Source organism: Giraffa tippelskirchi, chromosome 9 (genome assembly GCF_054371585.1).
Source record: "Giraffa tippelskirchi isolate mGirTip1 chromosome 9, T2T-mGirTip1v1.2.pri, whole genome shotgun sequence".
Classification (NCBI taxonomy): domain Eukaryota; kingdom Metazoa; phylum Chordata; class Mammalia; order Artiodactyla; family Giraffidae; genus Giraffa; species Giraffa tippelskirchi.
This window is the reverse complement of record NC_137283.1, coordinates 152,307,955-152,333,412: the sequence shown is the minus strand read 5'-3', so window position 1 is coordinate 152,333,412 and position 25,458 is coordinate 152,307,955. Positions and strand designations below refer to the sequence as shown.

Genomic DNA, 25,458 nt, shown 5'->3' with positions numbered 1-25,458 from the left:
ACATGTATCAAAACCTCAAGCTTTGCTGGTCAACAAGGCCCTCAAATGTGTCGAACCTCCTCTCTCCGTGTCTCTGGAAAGAGGGTAATGCCTGCCTCTCAAAGAAGTGGGTGATATTTCCTGCTGTGTGGTTGTCTTCCCTGCAGCATTGTTGCTAAAAGCCCTAGATTTATTCTTGCTCACGGCCAGGATTGCAGGGAAGACTCAGAGAGGCTCTACATATAGCAGAACTACACATCATCTGAAGTCTGAAGGGCAAGGATTTCTAACTTTGTATGGAAAACCGTTGCTTTGGGCAGTTTCAACTACGAAAATATAGTTTCAGCTTGGCTAGCAGTCAAAGCAAAAATTGTAATATTAACGTGATTCTGATACTCTGTGAATGAAAAAGAAAGTTATATACACCAGAAAGTTCAAAATCTTAGCATTCCAGCAGAGGGAAATGCACTCTGCTGTCAAAGGTTGAGAGGAAAATGGTGCTGGAGGAATCGTGCTCTTCAGGACTGTCTTGGTAGAACTTAATATAGGTGAAATTTGTCTCTAAAACTTTTAGTCTGTGTTTTCTTTTTTCCATTCCCATCAATACCCACAAGAAGTAAATGCACATGTACACCCATGGCAGATTCATGTCAATGTATGGCAAAACCAATACAATATTGTAAAGTAAAAAAATAGATAAATAAAAATAAATAAATAATAAAATAAATTTAAAAAAAAAAGAAAAATTAATGGTAAACAGAATTATACCAATGGGGAAATACTTAATGGATTCATAAGTGTCACCTCTACCCAGAGAAATTTTTATTTTAAAATATCATATTAACTCAAAAGAGTGAATTTCTAATGGTAACATTTCAAAAATTATGGCAGGTTGTGGGGTTTGCTCTCTAGGCACCTCACTAAGGTGGGCCTGGCATGAATATCCTGGGCTTATAGTCTAATTCCCAACTTTTTTATTTTTATTTTTTGAGGAAACTTCTTCAGTATCTTTTTTCAACTGTTTTTTAAATGGAAATATAATTAATTTACAATGTTGTGTTAGTTTCAGGTTTTTAGGACAGTGATTCAGAATGCATATGTGTGTGTGTGTGTATATGTATAATCTTTCAGATTATTTTCCATTATCAGTTACTATAAGATTGAATCTAGTTCTGTGTAGTGTGCTATACAGTAGGGCATTGTCAGTTATCTATTCTATATATAGTGTGTATATGTTAATTCCCTCCCCTCAGTCACTGTTTCTTTTGGTAACCATAAGTTTGTTTTCTATGTCTGTTAATCTATTTCTGTTCTGTAAATAAGATCATTTATATAATTTTTTTTTAGATTCCACATGTAAGTGATATCATATAATATTTTCCTTTCTGTGACTTACTTCACTTAATATGATAATCTCTAAAGCCATTCATGTTACTTCAAAGTCATTATTTTATTATCTTTTATGGCTAAGAGTAATTCATCTGTTGATGAACACTTAGGTTGCTTCCATGTCGTGGCTATTCTAAATAGTGCTGCTTTGGACATAGGGGTACATTTATCTTTTCAAATTACATCTATGCCCAGAAGTGGAGTTGCAGGATCATACAGCAACTCTATTTTTAGTTTTGAAAGAACCTCCATACTGTTCTCGATAGTGGCTACACCAATTTACATTCCCACCAACAGTGTAGGAAGGATCCTTTTCCGTACTTTCTCTAGCATTTATTATTTGTAGACTTTTTGATGATAGTCATTCTGACAAGTGTGAGTTGATACCTCATTGCAGTTTTGATTTGCCTTTCTCTAACAATTTGTGATATTGAACATTTTTCATATGCCTGTCAGCCATCTGTATGTCTTCTCCAGAGAAATGTCTGTTTAGATCTTCTGCTCATTTGTTGATTGAGTTTCTTTCTTTTTTTTTTTTTATTGAGCTGTGTGAGCTGGTTGTATATTTTAGAAATTAATCCCTTGTCAGTTGCATTGTTTACAAATATTTTTTCCTATTCTGTAGGTTGCCTTTTCATTTTGTTTATGGTTTCCTTTGCTGTGCAAAAGCTCTTAAGTTTAGTTAGGTCCCATTTGTTTATTTTTGTTTTTATTTCCATTACTCTATGAGATGGATTGAAAAAGATATTGCTGGAATTTATGTCAGTAAGTGTTCCACCTGTATTTTCCTCCAGGAGTTTTTATAGTATTCAGTTTTACATTTAGGTCTTTAATCCATTTTGAGTTGATTTTTGTAGACAGTGTTAGAGAATGTTCTAATTTCATTCCACGTAGCTGCCCAATTTTCCCATCAACGTTTATTGAAGAGACTGTCTTTTCTCCATTATATATTCTTGCCTCCTTTGTTGTAGATTAATTGACCGTATGTGCATGGGTTTATTTCTGGGCTTTCCTTGAACCATGTGCCATGTTTTCGTGCCAGTACTATACTGTTTTCATTACTGTAGCTTTGTAGTATAGTCTGAAGTCGGAGAGCCTGATTCTTCCAGCTTTGTTTATCTTTCTCAAGATTTCTTTGACTGTTCAGTCTTTTGTGTTTCCATACAAATTTTGAAATTTTTTGTTCCAGCTGTGTAAAAAATGCCATTGTTAATTTGATAGGGGTTGCATTGACTTGCTAGATTGCGTTGGACAGTATGGTCATTTTAACAACATTGATTCTTCCAATCCAAGAACACAGTGTTTTTTCCCGTCTCTTTGTGTAGTCTTCAGTTTCCTTCAGCAGCATCTTACGGTTGTCAGAGTACAGATCTTTTGCTTCTTTATTAAGATTTATTCCTAGGTATTTTATTCTTTTTCATGTGATTAGCTCCCATTCTTTTCTAAGATGCAGACTCACAGAGATTTGGGGCTGTGAGGGACCTTGAATATTATTTTCCTAATCAATAATAGAGCCAACCCTAGGCAGAATTGCTAACTAGGAAGTGTGTAACACCTTAGAAATATTTTCACATTCATTTGAAAAAGAAAATTCATTCAAAAATCATTGAAAGGTAAAATAGATCTATGGAAAAAAAGGAATATATGTATTAAAGCAAAATGTAGCAAAATGTTAACAGTTTTAGTCTAGGGAGTATGTCATAGCTGTTTACCACATGATTCCTTCAACTTTTCTGTATATCTGATGTTTTTCATAATAAGATGTTAGTGTAAAAAGGAAAATTGAGAGGTAAGTGTTTAATGCAGTGAGATGAGTGGTAGAAGTCTAGCATTATCAACTTGAGTGTACAGAATGTCTGCAAAAGTGTATCATCTTCTTGCCACTCAAATAACATTGTATTTTACTAACATGCAGTTTAATTCAACTAGAAGCATTCCATAGTATCTCAACCAGTACTGCAAAGACAAGAGTATTATGAAGTCGGAAAAGTTTAAAATTCTCAAAAGGATCATTCTAGACCTAGAAATAAGAAAACAAATCCATTGTATCTACAATGTATAAAGAACAAAGAAAAGTCAGTAATAAAAAAAAAATTAAGAAATGGGCATGGAATTTGACCAAACAGTTCTCCAAAGAAGTCATACAAATGGTCAAGAATATGAAAAGATTCTCAATATCGTTAGCCTTCAGGGAAATGCAAATCAAAACCACAGTGAAATATCACTTTATATCCACTAGGATGACTGTAATCCAAAAGACAGATAATAACAGGTATTGGTGAGGATGTGAAGAAATTGGAACCCTACTGCTAGTGGGAATGTAAAATGGTATAGGCATTTAGAAAACAATCTGTAGTGTTACCGTATAACTCAGCAAGTCTACTCCTGGGTATACACCCCAAGAGAAATGAAATTTATGTCCACACCAACACTTGCACTCAAATGTTCATAGCAGCATTATTCATAACAGCCCAAAAGTGGACACAACTCACATGTTTATTGGCAGATGAATTGATAAATAAAATGTGCTATGTGCTGTGCTTAGTCACTCAGTTGTGTCCAACTCTTTGTGAGCCCATGGACTGTAACCTGCCAGGCTCCTCTGTCCATGGGGATGCTCCAGGCAAGAATACTGGAGTGGGTTGCCATGGCCTCCTCCAGGGGATCTTCCTAACCGAGGGATTGAACCCAGGTCTCCTGCCTTGCAGGCAGATTCTTTACCAGCTGAGCCACAAGGGAATCCCAAAAAATGTGCTGTACCCACTTGAAAAAAATATATTCAGCAATTAAAAGGAATGAAGTACTGATGCATGCTCCAATATGGATGAACCTTAAAAACGTTATACGAAGTGAAAGGAGCCGGTCACAAAGATCACATATCAATTGATTCTGATTATGTGAAATGTCCAGAATAGATAAATGCGTAGAGATAGAAAGTAGATTAAAGTTGGGAGGAAGATGCTGGGGTAGGGCAAAGGAGTGAGTTCTGATGGGTATGGAGTGGGATGGGGGCCGGGTGTTGTATTGATGAAAATGTTGCAACATTGATTGTGCTGGTAGTTGTAAAATTCTGTTAATATACCAAAAAACCACTGAGTTGTACATTTTATAAAGAGACAAATTGTATGGTGTGGAATTTACATCTCAGTAAGTCTGTTATATGAAAAAGAAAAGAAACACGGATACATAAATGAAAAAGAAAACAAACAGGGATATAAAAGAACTTGCTCAAAGTAAAGTGATCAGGATAGAGCTGATCAGGAACTGAGCCTCTCCTTCTGTGTCCAGACACCTGATGCTCAACTAATTCTGCCTTCTTTCCTTCCTTCCTTCCTTCCCTATTTTTCTTTCTTTTCCCTTTTCCTTCCTTCTTTTGTCTTTTCTTTTTTTTCCTGCCCATTCCCTTCCCCTTTTTCTTATTCTTTTCTTGTTTCTTGTTTATATATTTTTTTAAAGTACATTCGGTGATCCCATATCATAGCTACAGAACCAACTGTAGTGAGAAGCTGGATTGTTCAGAACCTCTTATAAGAGAAGGGGCATGTGGCTCTTGGGAGGGAAGTAGAGGATTCAGTGTCTCCCACTCATACTTAATAGCAAATCCTGGTTGTGAAACTCACTAGGCTAGAGCAGTGTCCTGGGACTGAGCCTGCGGGAACAGTGGCCTAAAGAAATCCACAAACACTGCTTGTCTTGGTCCACCCAGCAGACTTTGCTTCTTCCCTCAGGCTATGAGTTCCACTCTGATTTTCCTGTTGCTTTTTCTCCCATTTTAAACTTTTCAGCTCTCCTTAAGGCGACAGCAAGTAAGTGAGAGATTGAATGAGTGGGCCGTCTTCAGTGAAAAGAACAAGGAGCTTTGCGAATGGCTGACTCAGATGGAAAGCAAGGTTTCTCAGAATGGAGACATTCTCATTGAAGAAATGATTGAGAAGCTCAGGAAGGTAACAGATGTGTGGCTACATGTGCTTTACTCTTCCTAGTGTTTAGGCGTTGATACGGAAGATGGCCTAACTCCTAGTTACTTTCCCGACAACGGAGCACTCTTCTTTTTAATATAAAGTTAATGTGCCTGGAAAGGCTTCCTTGACATATAAATCATGTAGAATATTTTCAGTTTGTGATGAAATAGATTGTCTGCTGATAGATAACATTCAGTATTTTTGGATTTTATCTGCCTGTTCAGTAGGAATAGGAATTATTTATGTGTATTAGTTTTCTTTGTTTTTAATCAGAGTATAATTGATTTATGTTTGTTTTTAAAGAGGTAAAAATCACTAGAGAGGAACTGAAAGAAAAAATTCCTAGGATGCATTAAACTGACATTTTCTCTATAAAATATGATTTATAGACAGTTACAGGAATGAGGACTTTTCTGGGAATCTTAGCTTCATATTAATTTCAAGTTATATATGATGATGAAAGTATTTTTTTATGTTCAAATGGATCCAGAATATTTTTCATGTCTCTATAGGATTGTTCAGATTTAATAGCATTTTAAAATGTTTTTGATGGTTCCAGTGGTGTTTCCACACTGCATTTGAACAATTAATCATTTAAATTTTATATTTCTCTTAAGCACATATTGCCATCTGAAGTACAGTGCATGTTCCTGATTACTTGTTTGTTATCTGTCTACACTGGAAGCTCCACTGGACTGTAAGCTTTATGGGAACAGGAACTTCATCAGTTTTGTTCACTGCTGTAGCTCCTGACTTCTCAAAAGTACTCAGCCATTATTTATTGAATAAATAATCTATAGCTTCACTCATTCTCAAAAGAAATACAAATAAGTTCTAGGAAAAATTATCTTTGCCTATGAAGTTAGTTATATTATATGTTGTCTTTGAGAATTGTATTTTTTTTTTTTCTCTATGGGTGTGCACAGGCACATACACAGAAAAACAAAAACTCCGAAGCCAAGATGTGATATTAATACCTTTACAGGTTTACACTTAAAAGTGCAAGTTCTAAGCATCAGCATTTCTATTGGGTCAGAATAACCCAATAGAACATCTTATGGAAAAACCCAAATGAACTTTGTGATTAACCCAATGTATTTAATATTGTAAAGCTTTAAAATGTGGACTGAGACAATACATATTTCATTTAAGCATCTGTAACAGTTCCACCCTTTGCTGGTCTATGGGTGTCAGAGAATGTTCTATTAGACATGATTAATGTAATAGGTTTTATAATGAAATTTGCTATAGAATAAATTTAGACCAAACGTATTTATACTCCAAATGATTTTATCATGAAATTTAAGATCCATGTTTTGGGGGTTTGGAAAAAAACTGTCTCTTGAGCAAAATGCAATCATAATTTAAAATCTAGAAAAACTGTACCTTGACACACAGATAATTTTGTTATACTGTTTAGTAACATTTAAAATATCAACTATACTCTTTTGTGTATATATATATATAATAAGTTATGGACTCTAAAAAAATCTTCATGAGCTTGCACCATGTGGTATCTCTTTTGTAAAGAAAAAGAATAGTCTTGGGAATTTTTTTAACTTAGGATAAAGAAATTAATAAACAGACTGTAACTATGATATGGGTACCTACTGGCATTAACACTCAGCATTTTGCTTTAAAAGACAACCTAGGCAGATTATTTTACTATAAATACTGTTCTAGGATTGGAGTAATTCCATTGACATTAAACGTTTCTCAGTAAAATGATCTCAAATTTGTAATGACATACTGACACTATTAATAAGCATTCATTTCATTGGTCTTTGACTCCTACGGGATTGAAGTAACATAGAAAGGTGAATGGGTGGGGTACGGAGGCTGAGGACAGCATTCAACCCTGAATAGAATGGAATTTCAGCGGCTTCTCCCATTCTTTGGGGGCCCTTTTTACTGACTTGAAAAGGTAGCCCTGTTCCCAAGGTAATTTTAGAGCAATAGAAGGTTAAAATACCCATATCCTTATAATACCTGTCTTTGTATATTATTTTGCTGAAAAAATATTTGCTGCCTGCCTAACAGAAGCTTAAGCCAAAAATGAAAAAGTTGATTCTAAATTTTGGATGCTGTCACTATGGCAAGAAAGTAAGAGGACCTTTGGTCCAGAGGCTGGGAGGAGGGAAGAGGGGGACAGATAGGGGTCAAGAGGAGATGGCCTTTATCATCCCTTAAATCATACTGTTCAGTGGTCTGTCTCAGTGACCTTACTGTAGACCGTATTGAGAGCCTGTCCTGCTTAGCTAAAACAATCTTTGGGAGGAGCTCCTATAGAAACTGGGTAAATGAGGGAGATTTGAGGCCCATTGATCCTCTAAGACTAAAGGTCATTATTCTTGAGACTTATGTCAATGATTTATGTGTTGTAAAATCAGTATTTTACACTGTATAGAGGATAGCTCCTTAAAATGAAAGTAATCTTTTAAAACATTCTGCACAAGTAACAACTGACATTCACACACACACGCATACACATATATATACTTAGATATACATACATGCAGACACATCTTATAAGCCTCTTGGCAGTTATTTGTAGAAGGATTGATTCTAAATATAACATGTGGTTGGTGATTACAGCAATAAGGTATAACTTCCCAGCATTGAAATTTTTCAAGTTTTGTCTTTTGTTTCTATGTATATACTTACATTTTTTTTAATGCCTATTTTAAGTAAAAAGAAAGCCCCCCCCCATTCCCTTTAAGAACATCTATATAAAAATTCAACCTGGCCTTTGCCTACGTACTGAAAATAGCAGCTACCGTTAATTCCTGTGTACTAGGACTCACACTCACATAGTGTTCCCTGTGCCCAAACTATTTCCAAGCTGTAGAAAACTGTAATTACCCTGTTTCTAGTAGAGCTAGGCTGAATGCATCAAGAATATGTTTTCTGACCTCCGTGATTGTTATTTATTACACAGGATTATCAAGAGGAAATTGCAATTGCCCAAGAGAACAAAATACAGCTCCAGCAAATGGGAGAACGACTGGCTCGAGCCAGCCATGAAAGCAAGGCATCTGAGATTGAGTACAAGCTTGGCAAGATCAATGACCGGTGGCAGCACCTTCTGGACCTCATGGCAGCCAGGTAAAGAGGACCCCTGTCAACAGGACATATGTGCAGAATCTCAGCGCATTCCGGCCGCCTTCCTTTTCAGCTGCAAGTCATCCGATAAATCTCTGTGTTCCTTATCCCACCACTTTAGTTCACTCTTGTCTCATAAATGTCGCTTTCATTGACTTTAAAATTCTCCTTCTTGCTTCACAAATTCAGTGGTGTTTTCATTTAAGTAAGAGAGAAAGTCATATCCAAACAAAATCTGTTCCCGAGGGAAAAGTCTTTATTCTGAGGCTTCATGGTACCCAACTTCCTATAAGAAAGAGAGTGAAACTGCTGACAGGTATTTGTGGAGGGTGTGTTTGTCTGAAGTGGCAAAATATATATATACGTATATATATGATATTGTATTATATTGTACATACAAAGTATTTATATTATATATATTTATAAAATATATAAAATCATATTCCTACTATATTTCTTATTAGTAAGACGTGAGAATGAAGCTAATTATTGTCACTTTGCTTAGAGGTAAAAATAACCTGCTGCATTTTATACTTAGCTTTAGTGATGATATCTGTAAGTGTCTGCTTCGTGTCTGAGAGGAATATTAACATCAATTTCTGTTGTGGAAGTGTTACTGAAAAAGTGAGGTGGGGTACAGATGCTCACTGCTCAAAAGCCAATAAACAGGCCAGGTTGGTAGAAAGGAAAGTTTGTTTTATTTGAGATGCCACCAACTTGGGGGGGGAGTGGGCATCTGTCCAAAGGCTGACTCCCCGACACACACCCCCCCCCACGGCAACCAGTGGGGCGAGAGCCTTTATAGACACAAGGAGGGCGCTACATGCAGAAACACCACAGTCAGCTCTGACAGTCATCTTCAGATTGGTCATCGGTGGTCTGACCGGAGTCATTTTGATTGTTTTAGGTACAGTTAATCTTCACTCCCAGGGTCCATTTGTTCCCATTTCTTTATGGCCAGTTCTCAGAATTGTGACAGCTCATGTTCTGGGTACAGTCTGGTCATCATGTAGTTAACTTTTCCACCTGGTGTTTTGGTATCTATAAGACAGCTCACAGGATATGGCTCAGAATGTTATCTACAGCCCTTGAGAAAGAACTAAAGGTCCTTGAATATGCTTAATGACTACATTATTATTATTTAGTCTCCTCTGTTTTCCTTTGTTTCTATATTTCTTACTTCTCTGATTAAACTTATTTTTTGACTACGGTTTCCAAAGACGAAAGGCAGGCAGAGGACATGGTTGGGGGGTGGGGGGTGGAAGGACCATGGGGTTCTGGTCCATTTCAGAAGGCAGAGTGAGAGGAATGTAAAAGTCAAAAAGAAAAAAAATATCTGAGGAACTTTACTAGCAATATAAAAGTCTGATATGCTTGAATGAACTACTATGTTATTTGACATAAGGGTTATTTTTAAAGGGAAAAGCTGGATAGATGCTTTATTTGAAGTGAACTTTGCTTCATGTTGGACTGTAGCCTCCATGAGGACAGGTGTCTTTGTCCATTCTGTTCACTGTGTATCACTAGCACCAAGAACAGTGCCTGAACACAGTTTGGACTCAGTAAATACTTGCATGAATGTATGAATGAATATTTGAACGGACAGTCTTCTTCATAGCAGTTAGGAGAGTTGGAATGTCACAAATGGTTCTGATTCACAATTGTTTTGGAGCCATCCCACAATACACTTTATAAAAAAATCTGAATTATTTTCCCTAGCCAAGAAGGTAGATGTGAAATTGTGCCTTTTGAATACTGTGTACCCGCAAAAACTGCATATGGGCATGACAGTTCCATTTGTTGATTTTGAAAACGTTTAGTATAGGTTTTTTCTATAAGGGAGTTGCCAAACAGGGTCTAATTTATGAAACAGATGAGGCTATAATTTTACCAAGAATATAATAAAAAGGGAACAAGTGTTAACTAGGTTTTAAAATGTTAGACAGTAGGACTGTAATAACTAACACTTACTGAACCTTTAGCTTGTACCAGTGACCATGCTACAGACTTCATGTGCATCTTCTTGTGTGTTTACAACATCCTTTGGGATGGGTATTATTGTTATACCCATTTTCCAGGTGTGGAATGCTGAAGCTCAGGCTTGCTTCTGGTCATTCACATACTGAGTGGGAGAGTCTACTTTCTTTGACTCTACAGCTCATGCCCTGCACAGTTCTGCCTGCCAAGTTTGTGACTTCTTTGTCCCTGTTCTGGAGAATGCAATTAAAAGGAAATCAGGTTGTTATTTATTTCTACAGGCTTTCCTGGTACCTTGGTGATAAAGAACCCACCTGCCAATGCAGGAGATGTGAGTTCAATCCCTGGGTCAGGAAGATCCCCTGAAGAAGAAATGTCAACCCACTCCAGTATTCTTTCCTGAGACATCCCATGGACAGAGGAGCTTGGCAGGCTACAGTCCACGTGGTCTCAAGAGTCAGACTGACTTAGTGGCTGAACAACGACAACAACAATTGATTTCTATAACCAAACTTCCCGGTTCTGTTTGTAAAGGACTGATAGTGACTGTGAGAGATTTCGGGGATACAGAGACAGAGGCCCCTTTTTTCAGATAGACATATAGACATGCAAAGAAATCAAGTAAAATGACTCACTAAATGCCCTGATAAAAGTATATAAAGAGATGGAAACTTAACGGTTCAGCTTAAACTACTTGAAGTATTTAGGCATATGTAGGTTTTAGAACCTCAATACCATGTTTAGCCTTGCTTCTCAGGCACTGATAACCAAACCTTATTTCAGAGGGAGGATCTGAAGCCTTTGTGCTAAAACATACCCTTCTTAGGGAAGCCGCCCACTTGGTAAACATCCCTGGATTTTTTTCGGTCAGATTATGACTCATAGATTGATTTGCATTGCCATTTAATCCAGTTAAAGTAGTTAATATTCTTTTCCAATTTTTAGTGCTTCAGTGCTGTGAAACATGGGGTTGCATGAAATCAAAATTTTTTTTAATTTAATGTAATCTAATCACAAGCAGTTAGTTTAGTGTATGCCCAGCTGTTAATCAACATTATATAAAATGAACTAGGTGTTTACTCCTCAAAGTCATGTTTATTTATAACTTTTCTGTCTAGTTTTTGTTTGTTCATTTTTGTTTTGCGGGGTTTTTTGGCCATATCACATGGCCTGTGGGATCTTAGTTCCTCTACCAGGGATTGAACCTTCACCCCTGCATTAGAAGGGAAGAATCTTAACCACTGGACTGCTTAGGAAGTCCTCTGTATAGTTTATTCAATCAAGAATTTTTTAGATATTATTTAGTTTATTCTTCCAAAGACATATTAGTATATTTGAATCAATTAAATACAAGGTATACAGGCTTCCTAGGTGGCCAGGTAAAGTATCGGCCTGTGATGCAGGAGACTCAAGAGACGTGGGTTCAATCCCTGGGTTGGGAAGATCCCCTAGGGTAGGAAATGGCAACCCACTCCAGTATTCTTGCCTGGAGAACCTCATGGACAGAGGAGCCTGGTGGGCTACAGTCCATGGGGTGGCCAAGAGTCAGGCATGACTGAGTGACTGAGCACAGAACACACACACAGTCTGGCATTTTAGTCACTAAAACGCTTATGTTTCTAGTTTTGTAGTTTCATTGCATACAGATGTAATACATATTGTCCATTTCTAATTGTCTCTTTCCAACATGGACGGTATGACATAGTGACTGTTGGTTTGTCCTGAGGTTGAACGCCACTCTGGATTCATAGTTCTTGGAGCGTCTCCTAAATGACTCTCAGCCATCGCCTTTGCTTTCTTTCCATTGTTTGGTTTATTGGCATGTCGCTAGTGCACAGGCTAGATGCCCGTCTCCCACACCCGTCTTCAACTGTGACCTGCCAGTTAAATACTAAGTTTCTATGATTCAGTCTCATTCGGCCTGCCTCCCTCTTCCAAAAATTTTTTTTTAACATTGATTCATTAAAGCAGAACATAACTTGTCTTTTGATATTTTTATGTTGTTTTGGTGCTTTTTTGGGAATAGAGAAGTTGTTATTGAAGATGATCGTATTTTCAGGTGAACAGCTTTCCAGCTAACAGGAAATCGGGAGAAAAAAGAAAGAAGATTCATAGATAATAACCTGTTACATACGAATAGAAGGCATAACTTTGAGTCACCTTCTTATTACTAGTTGATTAGCTAGCTTAAACCATTCTAAGTGCACAGTAGCTGTGTTTTGCATTGAATTTTTAAACTGTCACCAAGCATTGTCAGCTTTTTAAGATAACAAAAAAATTTGCAGTTATTTTTAGGGCTCAATGGATAATGTTCCAGTATGCTTTCTAGTCCCACTCAGTCCAGCATAACAGTGACTGGCTTACACGTGGCTACTTAAATGAGCTGAAATGGAATATAATTCATTTAGAATTTAATTTTAATTATGGTCAGTTGCACAAGTCACATTTCCAGTGCTCAGAAACCACATGAGGATAGTGGCTACCTTGTTGGATACTGCTGACACAGAACATTTTCATCATTCGAGAAAGCTCTGTTGGTCAGTGCTAGCCTAGACAAAAATATTTCTGAGCTTTCACCTTTAATTGAGAGTCAACATAATTAACAGTCATCAGTATAACTGATATTTCTGCAAAACTGTCTTCAAGGATTCTAGCTCTCATTTTTGAACCCTATGCAAAAACCCACATGGCAACTTTTCCAGAGCCTAGACTAACAGAAAATGTCCTGTATCCTTAGTTCAGAGCATTAAATAACAGAGAATGCATTATTCAACATTTCCCATCTTGGTATCTAGGAAAGTCAGACTCAAGTTGTTTACTCTGTTGTAATGACTTTTTTTTTTCTTTTTAGTTAACTGGACTCTCTAATAGAAGGATATTCTTCTTTCCTCACCAAACCTAAAATACTCATTACCAAAACAAAGCATACATTAGTTATGTGTTACTTTAATAATGAAATTGTTAGTCCCCCAACTCTTTGAGATCCCATGGACAGTTGCCCTCCAGGCTCCTCTGTCCATGGGATTTCTCAGACAAGAATACTGGAGTGACTTACCATTTCCTACTTCAGGGGATCTTTCCCTGAAGCATTAAATTCTTCAGTGCTCAGCCTTCTTTATTGTCCTACTCTCACATATGTACATCACTACTGGAAAAAATCATAGCTTTGACTATATGGACCTGTGTTGGCAAAGTAATGTCTCTGCTTTTTAATAGGATATCTAGGTTTGTCATAGCTTTCCTTCCAAGGAGCAAGTGTCTTTTAATTTCATGCCTGTATTCACCACCCGCAGTGATTTTAGAGCCCAAGAAAATAAAATATCTCACTAGTTCCATCTTTTTCCCTTCTATTTGCCATGAAGTGATGGAACAAGGTGCCATGATCTTAGTTCTTTGAATGATGAGTCTTAAGCCATCTTTTTCATTCCCTCATTCACCCTCAACAAGAGTCTCTTGAGTTCCTCTTCACTTTCTGCCATTAGAGTGGTATCATCTGCATATCTGAAGTTGCTGATATTTCTCCTGGTAATCTTAATTCCATTTTGTGATTCATCCAGCCTAGCATTTCACATGATGTACTCTGCACATACGTTAAATAAGCAGGACAACAATATACAGCCTTGTCGTACTCCTTTCCCAATTTTGAACCAGTCCGTTGTTCCATGTCCAGTTTTAACTGTTGCTTCTTGACCTGCATATACAGATTTCTCAAGAGACAGAAGAGGTGGTCTGGTATTCCCATCTCTTTAAGAATTTTCCACAGTTTGTTGTGATCCACACCGTTAAAGGCTTTAATGTAGTCAATGAATCAGAAGTAAATGTTTTTCTGGAATTCCCCTGATTTCTCTATGATCCAGCAGATGTTGGAAATTTGATCTCTGGTTCCTCTGCCTTTTCTAAACCCAGCTTGTACATCTGAAAGTTCTTGGTTCACATAATGCTGAAGCCCAGCTTGAAGGATTTTGAGCATAACCTTACTAGCATGTGAAATGCGCACAATTGTTCAGTAGTTAGAACATTCTTTGGCACTGCCATTCTTTGAGATTAGAATGCAAAAATGACCTTTTCCAGTCTTGTGGCCACTCATTGCTGTTTTCCAACTTTGCTTGCATATCGAATGCAGCACTTTTACAGCATTCTATTCTAGAAGTTTAAATAGCTCAGCTGGAATTCCATCACCCCCACTAGCCTTGTTTGTAGTGATGCTTCCTAAGGCCCACTTGACTTCAGACTCCAGGATGTCTGGCTCTTGGTAAGTGACCACACTTTCACGGTTATCTGGGTCATTAAGATCTTTTTTGTAAATTTCTTCTGTGTATTCTTACCACCTCTTCTTAAGCTCTTTTGCTTTTGTTAGTTCCATACCGTTTCTGTCCTTTATTGTGCCCATCCTTGCATGAAATGTTCCCTTGATATCTCCGATTTTCTAGAAGAGATCGCTAGTTTCCTTTTCTGTTGTTTTCCGCTACTTCTTTGCACTGTTCATTTAAGAAGACCTTCTTATCTCTCCTTGCTGTTCTCTGGAACTCTGCATTCAGTTGGGTATATCTTTCCCTTTCTCCCTTGCCTTTCGCTTCTCTTCTTTTTTCAGTTATTTGTAAGGCCTCCACTTTGCTTTGCATTTCTTTTTCTTTGGGATCATTTTGGTCACCTCCTTTACAATGTCACTAACCTCTGTTCATGGTTCTTCAGGTACTCTTTCTATCAGATCTAATCCCTTGAATCTATTTGTTGCCTCCACTGTATAATCATAAGGAATTTGATTTAGGTCATACCTGAATCACATAGTGGTTTTTCCCACTTTCTTCAGTTTAAGCCTGAATTTTGCAATAAGGAGCTGAGCCACAGTCAGCTCCAGGTCTTGTTCTTGCTGACTATATAGAATTTCTCCATCTTTAACTGCAAAGAATATAGTCAGTCTCATTTTGGTATCGACCATCCGGTGATGTCCATGTGTAGAGACTTCTCTTGTTGGGAAAGGATGTTTGCTATGACCAATGTGTTCTCTTGACAAAACTCTGTTAGCCTTTGCCCTGCTTCATTTTGTACTCCAAGACCAAACTTGCCTGTTACTGCAGGTATCTTTGACTTCCTACTTTTGCATTCTAATCCCCTATGATGAAAACAACATTGTTTTTGGTGTCATTCTAGAAGATCTTGTAGGTCTTCATAGAACCAGTCTTGTAGGTCTTCTTTAGCGTTTGTGTTTGGGGCTCAGACTTGGATTACTGTGATATTGAATGATTTGCCTTGGAACCAAACTGAAACCATTCTGTTGTTTTTGAGATTGCACCCAAGCACTGAATTTTGGACTCTTTTGTTGACTGTGAGGGCTACTTCATTTTTTCTAGGGGATTCTTGCCCATAGTGATGGATGTAATGGTCATCTGAATTAAATTCGCCTGTTCCCATCCATTTTAGTGTACTGATTCCTAAGATGTCAATGTTCACGCTTGCCATCTCCTGCTTGATCACATCCAATTTACCATAATTCATGGATCTCAAAAACAGGAAAAACAAATACAATTTTTAAAAACTATGGAATGCTCCCTGTATACAAAAGTGTATGCAGTATTAATACTTCCTCTGCAAATTGCTACATGACAGAAGCTGGCAAACTCTCTGAGGGCTGGATTACTATATGACTAATATTCGAGGCTTTGTGGGCTGAACAGCCTCTGACAAAACCCTCTGCTGATAAATCCCAAAAGCAGCCTTAGGCAGTGTGTAGAGGAACATAATAGATTTCAGTAATATTTTATTACCAAAGCAGGTAGCCAGGCATAGTTTCCAGACACCCCTCTGGGGATGTAAAGATGAAAAAGAAAATGATTCCCCAAATATAAGAGTGATAAAGCAAGGATGCAGGGCTCCTCACCTAAAAGCCTTCCCCCCTCTGTTGCATCTTCCTACTCTCTCTCTCTGTCTGGACAGGCCTGCTCCTAATTCTTCTTCATGTTCTTCCTTTTCTCCAGATTAGACCAAACTCTTCTTATCTAGGCTTTCTGTACAGAGTCCATAGCATTTTGCCTTGTTTATAATAAATACCCATTTTGAAGATTATTGAAAATTTCTTTGTTCTGTTGAAATGTCAGTGTATCAAACTTGATGACCACAGTAACCCCAGAACCTAATGTAGTTCTTTGCCTATAGTAGTCCCACCAGTATTTGTTGAGCTTCTCAGCCTGAGACACAGCATGTGAAAAGTGCCCTACATACAGGTAGGAATATAGCAGAGCCTGGGCTTGGGGCTTCACTTGCCTGAATTATAAAATGTTTCTGCCTCACCTGCACTGTGATAGTCGACAAATGACTCATCCTCTCAGTACTTCAATTATATGGTGTAAAAGGTTGTCAGGAGGATTAAATGAGGTGGTACCTGTAAACCACTTAGCACAGTGAAGCACTTAGCCCATAAATGTCAGCTCTCATCCTAGAGGGAGTTTAGAGGCTCGTGGAGAATAAGGAGGGATTTGCAAAGTTGAAGCAGCTGCCCCCAGAAGGGATTTCAGTCCGGTGGGAGCTCTGCCCAAACTAGAGGGAAAAGAAAAAGGTAATTCTTGGAATTTGTGGCTGGTATTACCTCATGGTGATCCAGTCAGAAAAGTCAAGCCCGAATCGGAAATGCTTTGATGCAGCAAGCTCAGAAATGACACCATCCTAGCTTTAGTTCACCTTGCTCTGGCTGTGTGACCTAGGGCTTACTGTATAACCTCTCTGAGTCCCGGATTCCTCATTTTCAAAATGTTCATTAAAATAACTGCCACTTCTCTAGTGAGACAACACAGGGGAAAGGATCATGTATACTATCATATACTGTATGTGCCAATCTTATTCTTTTAGATCATTCCATAGTTTTATATAATGTGATTTATCTAGTATTTTCCCTACTGGTGAAAATTTATATTATTGCCATTTTTTGCTACTACAATAATTGTGTCTTTAAAGCCTTGCCTTATATTTAGTTCATTGGAATAAATATATTGTGCTAAGAATAGTGAACATGGAAAAAAATTAACCCATGGAAAAATGTAAATATAGTAAAAGGGAATTAAGCTAAGGAAATAATGGCAATGAGAAATTTTAAAGATCTCAGTTTTTTTTTAATGCTGGTAGTAATTAAGAAAAAACAAATTTGCCTTCTATTATGGAATTATGACCAATATTTTCCATCTTGATGAAAATAATGTATCAGTGAAGTGATATTTTTATAAAGAATGAAAATATTATATCTTTAATAGCATTTTTAAAATAATTTTATTTTTGGCCAAGTTTTCTGGATTTTTTTTTAATGTGAAAATTCAGGTTTGTTTCTTTTATAGATAAAATATATTACTATTTTAACAGCAATCAGCTCATATAACCAAAGCCAAGTGCTTTATTTTAGTTAAAATTCATCATATTGGCCTTAAAAAAATAAACTTTACAAACGTTTATTGCCTATTTATTTATTTGTAAGTCATTCGTGTGTATATATTTTAAAATCCTAAAAGGATTTAAAACAGATGGCATTGGTCACATTTCCTTTTTTTAATTACCAGTAATGAATCACTTGGGAGCTTATTTTCTTTAAAAGCTTAAATTATGAGGTTTGTATAGAATCAGTGCAGAAAATTTAGAAATTCTTGCAATTCCATCCCCCTCCCGTTAACGGAAATTCCACAAAGCAAATGAACATATTTTTTTAATTACCTTAAAATGAACATGTTATTTTTCTCACTTCATATCATTATTTTTAAAAGGACAAAGGTTGAGGTAAGTGGAGAATAGTATTTCTTCATTCCTTTTCCTGCTCAAATAGTCTATTCAAAGGTGAAGACCAATCACTTTTCAGCAGAATTTCTTGCCCATCCCATCTTCCCAAACAACCCCTTAAACTCCTACTTACATCACTTAGCTGGCAAGCAAACTGAAGAAAAATAGAAGTTGCTCCTTTTTGCTACTACAGTATGCTGTACTTGTGGCGGTTTTGCTTGTTTGTGTTTGGGTCATTTGTCTTTTCAAATATCTTTTCCAACTTAACAGACTGCCTGCAAGAAAAGGGGGAAGGTCCTTCCAGAATGGCGGTGTGTCTGCAGCCAGTCTTATTTCTGCTCCCTTCTTTCTTTAGACCTGGAGCCTCCCCCTCCTTCCAGATTACCCTGAGCCTTTCCCCTTCTTACCCTCGTGGCCTACATTCCAGGAGATCAAGCCTGGCACATGTTAATGAATGTAGGTTTTATTTAGAAGCATGACCACTTGTCACTCACTGCTCAGTGTCATATTATCAGGCAGAGACTTACCAACATTTGTCTGGAGGGAGCATTTTCATACTTCCATACACAGACCAGGGAAACTTTCATCCCCACGCAAGATTTAGCCTTTTGCTCTGCAAACCTAACTTGTGCAAGTGGATACTTCATGGTGGTGGCAGAAGATTCTTGTGCCCCGAGGATGGCAGAGGATGGCTGTGCGGACGCAGACCTCCCGGACTGTAACTGCAATGTCGCAAGGCAGGCACCTCCTTGAGTTTCTTCCCTTGGACATAACTTTCTTGTTACGTGGGGGTGATAGGATGGATGCTGGAGCTTTAATCCATAATTGTTTTTGCCAGTGTTAAGTGGGGATGACTGGTGTTAGGAGGTTGTTGGCCATGGACTCTTTAGAGTTATTTGTCGGTTTTTCTTGTCCCTCTACCGGCCTGCAAAGCTGGCTGGAAAGGTTAATGGGCTTTGTTATGGGTCGGTATCCAGTTGTCTCCGGACTGGAATCGTCACACGAGGGGTATGGTTACAGTAGAGAGTCTGAGACACAGGAAAGGGATTCAGAAAAAAGGTCCAGTGGAAAGATCCTGTCAGTCCGTCATCTGTTATTTAAAGGACTGGCTGCTGCTAAAACTAAAATTCAACCATAGCCAGTTCACAGCTTTGTAACCGAAAGTGTCCCCTTTATGAAATAAAAAAATCTCTCATGTTTCAGCAGCCTGGAGGGTTGTGTGTGTGAGAGAAAGTTGTTTCTCTTTAGGTATGTCAGTAGGTTTTGGTCACTGACTAGTATAAAGGTTTTCAAACATATATGCACATGGGGAAATGCATGTCTAAAATGGTAATTTAGTGCATAATGGAGATATTTACTTACTGATTTTTATTCAGTTGGAATAACATTACATCAGGAATTTTCACTTTATTTTTCAACATAATTTTTGTACCGTAACATCCTCCAAATAAACCCCTGTTGATGAATAGAATTTATTAATGGTACTTCTGGTTCTCATATACTGAGCACATGAATTTTTTTTTGGTTTTGGTTTATATATCTACTAAATTTTTCTGAGGGAAAGTAGTGAGGTATATATGAAATGTGTATGTATGTGTGCATATATGTGTGTATTCACGTGGCAATATTAAGAAGCCGTACAACTGAAATTGGTATTAGAGCCCTTCTCAAGAAAGATCAAATACTCAGGAAGCACAGGAGACTCTGAAAGAGGAACCAGGTGCAGGGACTTACAGATAGACCAGGTTTGCTAAGCTTACCCAGACAAGTGACATCTGTAAACATTTATTTTGAATTATAATCCTGGGTGCTACGAAAAAGAATGTTGCTCAAACTTCTTACAATGATAGATAAATAAAACTATTGGTGACATGTCAGTCAAAGTTGCCGTTAAAGAAATAATGGAAAAAAAAAAAGGTGGGACATTTCTCTGAGAAAAGAATGATCCCTATCCCGCCAATATCAACTTTAATAGCTCAAGGGTGATATATGGGGACTTTATCCCCCACGTCCTCTCAGCTCATATCAGCCCCCCACCCCAACACTTACACACACAATATATTTTGCTATTTGTGGTAAAGTGCACTTTTTTAAAAATGGGAAGGGAGAACCACTTAAGCATTCACCCTCCCTGACTTTACTAAGATTTACACATTCATTCAAAAGAGGAACTTGTCCTTAATGGACTATATGAACAAGCATTTCCATGTCACGATGCCCTTGACATTTTGCACTAACTGCTCTGACTGCTGGAACTCCTTCAATATTATACAGGATTACTGATCTGTAAATTATTTGGCTACTGTAGACAATATCCAGTGGAACAGTGTTTATTCATAGCCCTTTGTGTCTTGGATCCAAGAAAATCAATTAATTTTTGTCCTTAACAAATATATCATTAGCAAATGATCTAGAAGAAAATTTAAGTATACATTTACTGTCAAATAAATTAAAATATGTTAACAAAATAAAAATATTTTAGTTAGAATGCCAATTATTAATGTTTGCTTGCTTGCTCGGAGAAGGCAATGGCACCGCACTCCAGTACTCTTGCCTGGAAAATCCCATGGATGGAGGAGCCTGGTAGGCTATAGTCCATGGGGTCTCTGAGAGTCGGACATGACTGAGCGACTTCACTTTCACTTTTCCCTTTTATGCACTGGAGAAGGAAATGGCAACCCACTCCAGTATTTTTGCCTGGAGAATCCTGGGGACGGCGGAGCCTGGTGGGCTGCCGTCTATAGGGTCGCACAGAGTCGGACACGACTGAAGCGACTTAGCAGCAGCAGCAACAGCAGCTTGCTTGCTTACTCACTCGGTTGTGTCCGACTCTTTGTGACCGGTTAGACAGTAGCCCACCAGACTCCTCTGTCCGGGGGATTTTTCAAGCAAGAACACTAGAATGGGTTGCCATTTCCTTCTGCAGGGGATCTTCCTGACTCAAAGATTGAACCTGTATCTCCTGTGTCTTCCTGCATTGCAGGCAGATTCTTTACCCTCTGAGCCATCAGAGACAGTAGGTATTTAAATAGAACCCAGCTTTGTGCAAGGTACTGAGCTTAGTATGGCAGCCAAAAATGGAAAGAGAAAACTCAGAGTATAAATTCACAGTTCTAGCCTTCCAGGGAACTTCCCATGGGAAGGAAGGAACATGGGCATAAGTAACACCAGAGAGTCTGAACAAGAGGAAGAAGGAAGAAGACACTGAGCGAGGTACCCTTGAAGCCTTTAGCTCCACACAAAAGCCTGATGCTGTTGTCAGTCTACTGTAAAACCCCATCCCAAAGCATGGTCGGCATTCACATCCCACCGGATCTGAAGACAGGAAGCTGGTCCAGTGGGAGAGGTTCCTGACAGGACGTTCTTAGCTGGGGTAAAGCCAGGACAGACATCTCGGGTCAATGAGCCACTCTTCAGTCCTATTGCAGTGGCTCTATTGATTGCTGACTGTCCTTTCCATCTGGGACACTGAAGCAGGATGGCCAAGGTCATGTTAAATCCCAAGCCCATGCCATGATCATTGTTGGTAGGATATGCACCCTGAACTTTATAGCCAGTAGCTTCTCTGACTGACCTTCAAGTGAATTTTGTCTGATATATGAGAGAAATGTGAGTGGGTTGTGTGTAAAAGTCCTTGGAATTATTGTTCAAGGCTAATGTTTTCAAATGCTCTCAAGACAGGTACAAATTATACTTAGAAAGCTAATTAGAGAAGTCTTATCTTGAATGGAATTACAAGTCATGAGAAATATATTGTAATGCATGTTTTCTGTTCCCTATCAATTGAATATATTGCAGAATATGAATATAATTTTTAAATACACATTTTTTTAAAACAATGTAAGGTAACACACCTTATCATGCCTTTACACACTGAAAATGTTATTCAAACATAAGGGGTTTTATTATAATTAATGAAATATAGATATTATCAAGAACTGAGCATAGTGAAAATCCTTTTAAGCATTTGTATGACAAGAAGGAAAAGTGAAGGTGTCATGACTAGATTTTCATTTGCGAGAGAAATATTGATTTACAGAAAATGTAACCAAAGTGATGATCTCTATTTTAAGCAATTAAAAATGAATAAAAATTCTCATCATAGTTTGGTTATGACATAGTTTCTTCATAAAGGTGGCTCCCCACGAAAAAGCCTATCAGAGTTATCTGGGGAGTCATGGGAGCGAGGAGGTGGGGAGAGAGTTAGCTTTGGCCCGTGTGGCAGCAAAACACCCCAAAGTGACCAATCCTAGCTTGAGAATCCCTTCTTTACCACCTAGGAGTACTAGAATAGAGAGATTTGGTCATTCTGAGTGCAGGTTTTCCATCTTTGAGAACATTCTGTTGCAGATACCTACCTGAAATGTATCACATCCCTAGAGTTGTTGTTGCTGCTCTTTCTTTTTTCTGCTCGGCATGCAGCATCTTAGCTTCCCAACCAGAGATCGAACCTGTGGCCCCTACAGTGGAATCAAGAGTCTTAACCACTGGACTGCCAGAGAAATCCCTATCACATCTCTAGAGTTTTGAAAGACATATTGCTCTTGACATTTTTTCCAAGCAGATACTTTAGTTGAGCCAAGTTGACACCTTAGAGATGGAAGTATTTTGCTTATGTGCCATTTGTTTCTATTATAAGCAGTGTCAGTAAGGTGACCACATTTCCTGAACAACAACAAAAAAAGTCTAAAATATATTTTTTAAAAAACTTGTGATCTAAAAGCAAAATGAATTTCAAATAAAGGCTGCGCCAGGAATCATTGATCATATGCTCCTCTTCCCCATCCCCTTTCTTTTCAGAGCAATCTGTGTACATACATGCAGCCGTGTCAGGCCATCAACAGGGACTCAATAAGGGTTTTTTGCTGCTATTACTTGATATTAACAGAGTTGAAAAGTGCTATCTGTGTCCCTCCCAAACTCCTGCTCACGCTCTGCCATTACTGGGATGCTATGCTAAGTCGCTTCAGTCGTGTCCGACTCTGTGCGACCCCATAGACGGCAGCCCACCAGGCTCCGCCATCCCTGGGTTTCTCCAGGCAAGAACACTGGAGTGGGTTGCCATTTCCTTCTCCAGTGCATGAAAGGGAAAAGTGAAAGTGAAGTCGCTCAGTCGTGTCCGACTCTGTGCGACCCCATGGACTGTAGCCTACCAGGCTCCTCCGTCCATGGGATTTTCCAGGCAAGAGTACTGGAGTGGAGTGCCATTGCCTACTGGGAAATTCCTTTCAAAACTAGTTTATCTATCCATGCCCTGTACCCTTGCCCTGCCTCCTGTGCCTTCTTGCTCCATCATCTATATTCATGTATCATTTCTCACCTTTTTCTTCTGTCTTTGGCTCTTATCTCAGGAGTTCCTTTTTCTCTGCCTAAAAACATTCTAAAGTGATTCCAAACCTTCAACTGCATTAAACAAAAATGAAAAATCAATCTTTTCTTTTAGCCAGATAATTCTATGTGTTTTGTACCATATTTACTCAATTTCCCTGCCCGCTTTCTTAAAATAATTAACAATCCTCTTTTATCATAAGCATGTTTCTGAAGCCAAATGCCACCTGTATTTGGTTTCCACAGTGCTTACTAAACTACTCACTTGGGGTCAGCAGACCTCTTCTAATGGCTCTTTTTAGGCCTTATCATGATGTCCTGCTCTGCCTTTGACTAAGCAGGTCTGTGGTTTCACAATTTAGCACACCTAAGGCTTACTTCTTAAAAATGGAAATGTCCTGGCCACATCCCCTGAGCTTCTGGCTCCATAGGACAGTGCTGGGGTCTAGGGAGCTGCACTTACCTGAGGGAAACCAGGTCAACTCTAATAAAGAGGGCATTTAGATCACATGCTGATCAACACTTTCTTTTTTAAATTTCTTTGAAAATTTAATTTTTTTTAAATTTTTTTTAATTTTTTTTTTAATTTTAAGATAACTTTTAGTGACTCTAAGATAATTTTGTAGCTAGTTTGCATAACACATAAAATTTGGAAACATGCAGACATATCCATTAACCTGCACACTAATAAATATTTATCGCCTTTTAGGATCACTTTACTGTGGCACACTGAAGTTCTATAACCATGGCCTGATACTGCTTTTTTTTTAATTCTTGTTTTTTAATTAGTAAATTTACAATATTTTGTTAGTTTCAAGTGTAAAGTGATTCAGTTACACATATATATGACACTACTTAAAAATTATTTCTAATTGAATATACTTGATAAACAGTTATATATACATATACAGTTACATGTACTTGTGTAATTCTAAGGTGTACAATGTATTACTTTGACACATTGATATTTTATAATGTGGTGGCCATTGTAGCAGTATTTATCACAGTACAAAATTATAGTATGTTATTTATATTCGTTTTACTGTGTATTCAATCCATGTGGCTTATTACTGCATGTGACAAGTTTGTACCCTTAAATACCATCAGTCTTATTCCCCAGTCCACAAGTTCTTTCTTGAAACTTTTCCCACCTTTAGTTTTATGCTACACTTACCTGCTTCACCTCCTTCCTAATTACTTTTTTTTCACCTATGATTCCTCCTTTAACCTTTTAAAGTTCATTCTTCTTAGTCTACCCCCTTTCAGAATGAAACACAGTCTTTCATTGGGCTTCAGCTCTATGCCACAGTACGTAAATCAATGCAATACACTCTGTCGTCTTTTCTGGACCTAAGAATTATTATTTCCGTACATGGCTAGCTGATCCTTCAGACTCATCATATCCTAAACTTTGTGCCCCATTAATCTCTAGAGCTTGCTCCTCATCGTGTATCCTCTGAGGCAGCAGCATCAATCTAATCATCAATTGGAAAAGACATCATTTCTAGCTCCTTCTGTCTCACATCATGACGATTTGTGAATTTAGCAATCCAGTCCCTGCCTCTAACTCCCACTGTTTGAAAGTAGGCTTTTGACATAAACCGCTTGAACTATTTTATTTACTTCCTAAACGGACTCTTCCAACAGCCTTGCCTCAAACTTCTGCACTCAAAATCAGAACTGATCTTAACATTCCTCCACAAATAGATCTTGGAAAAAGTTCTTATTAATCTTTAAAACTACAGACAAATTCATTATCATGTCACTATGAGAGCTGTATAATCTCACTCCCATCCACCCATCAGTCTTGTATCTTAGCACATCTCATCCCTTTTCCACTTTTCTTCCCCGTTCTTTCACCCCTAATCTCCTGGGTGCTGTGACACTCTTCACCTTCAGAATCTCAACTTTTCTTCTTTATGTTTCGGAAGCCAGAAACATTCTGCTTGGCTTGTATCTGCCTCTC

At 38.0% G+C, this 25,458-nt stretch overlaps 1 protein-coding gene across 3 annotated transcripts in view; it reads left to right on the top strand.

Moving 5' to 3' along the window:
- Positions 1–25,458, top strand: part of SYNE1 (spectrin repeat containing nuclear envelope protein 1) — a 471,658-nt gene that overhangs the window by 398,393 nt on the left and 47,807 nt on the right. For 2 of the 3 annotated variants that reach the window (XM_081530296.1, XM_081530297.1), the window contains 2 exons: positions 5,154–5,312; positions 8,269–8,435. In XM_081530296.1, coding sequence (XP_081386422.1) covers positions 5,154–5,312; positions 8,269–8,435 — 326 coding nt within the window. Of the gene's footprint in view, positions 1–5,153; positions 5,313–8,268; positions 8,436–18,658; positions 18,902–25,458 lie in introns of those variants that run through there. The other variant, XM_081530298.1, reaches the window with a different exon arrangement.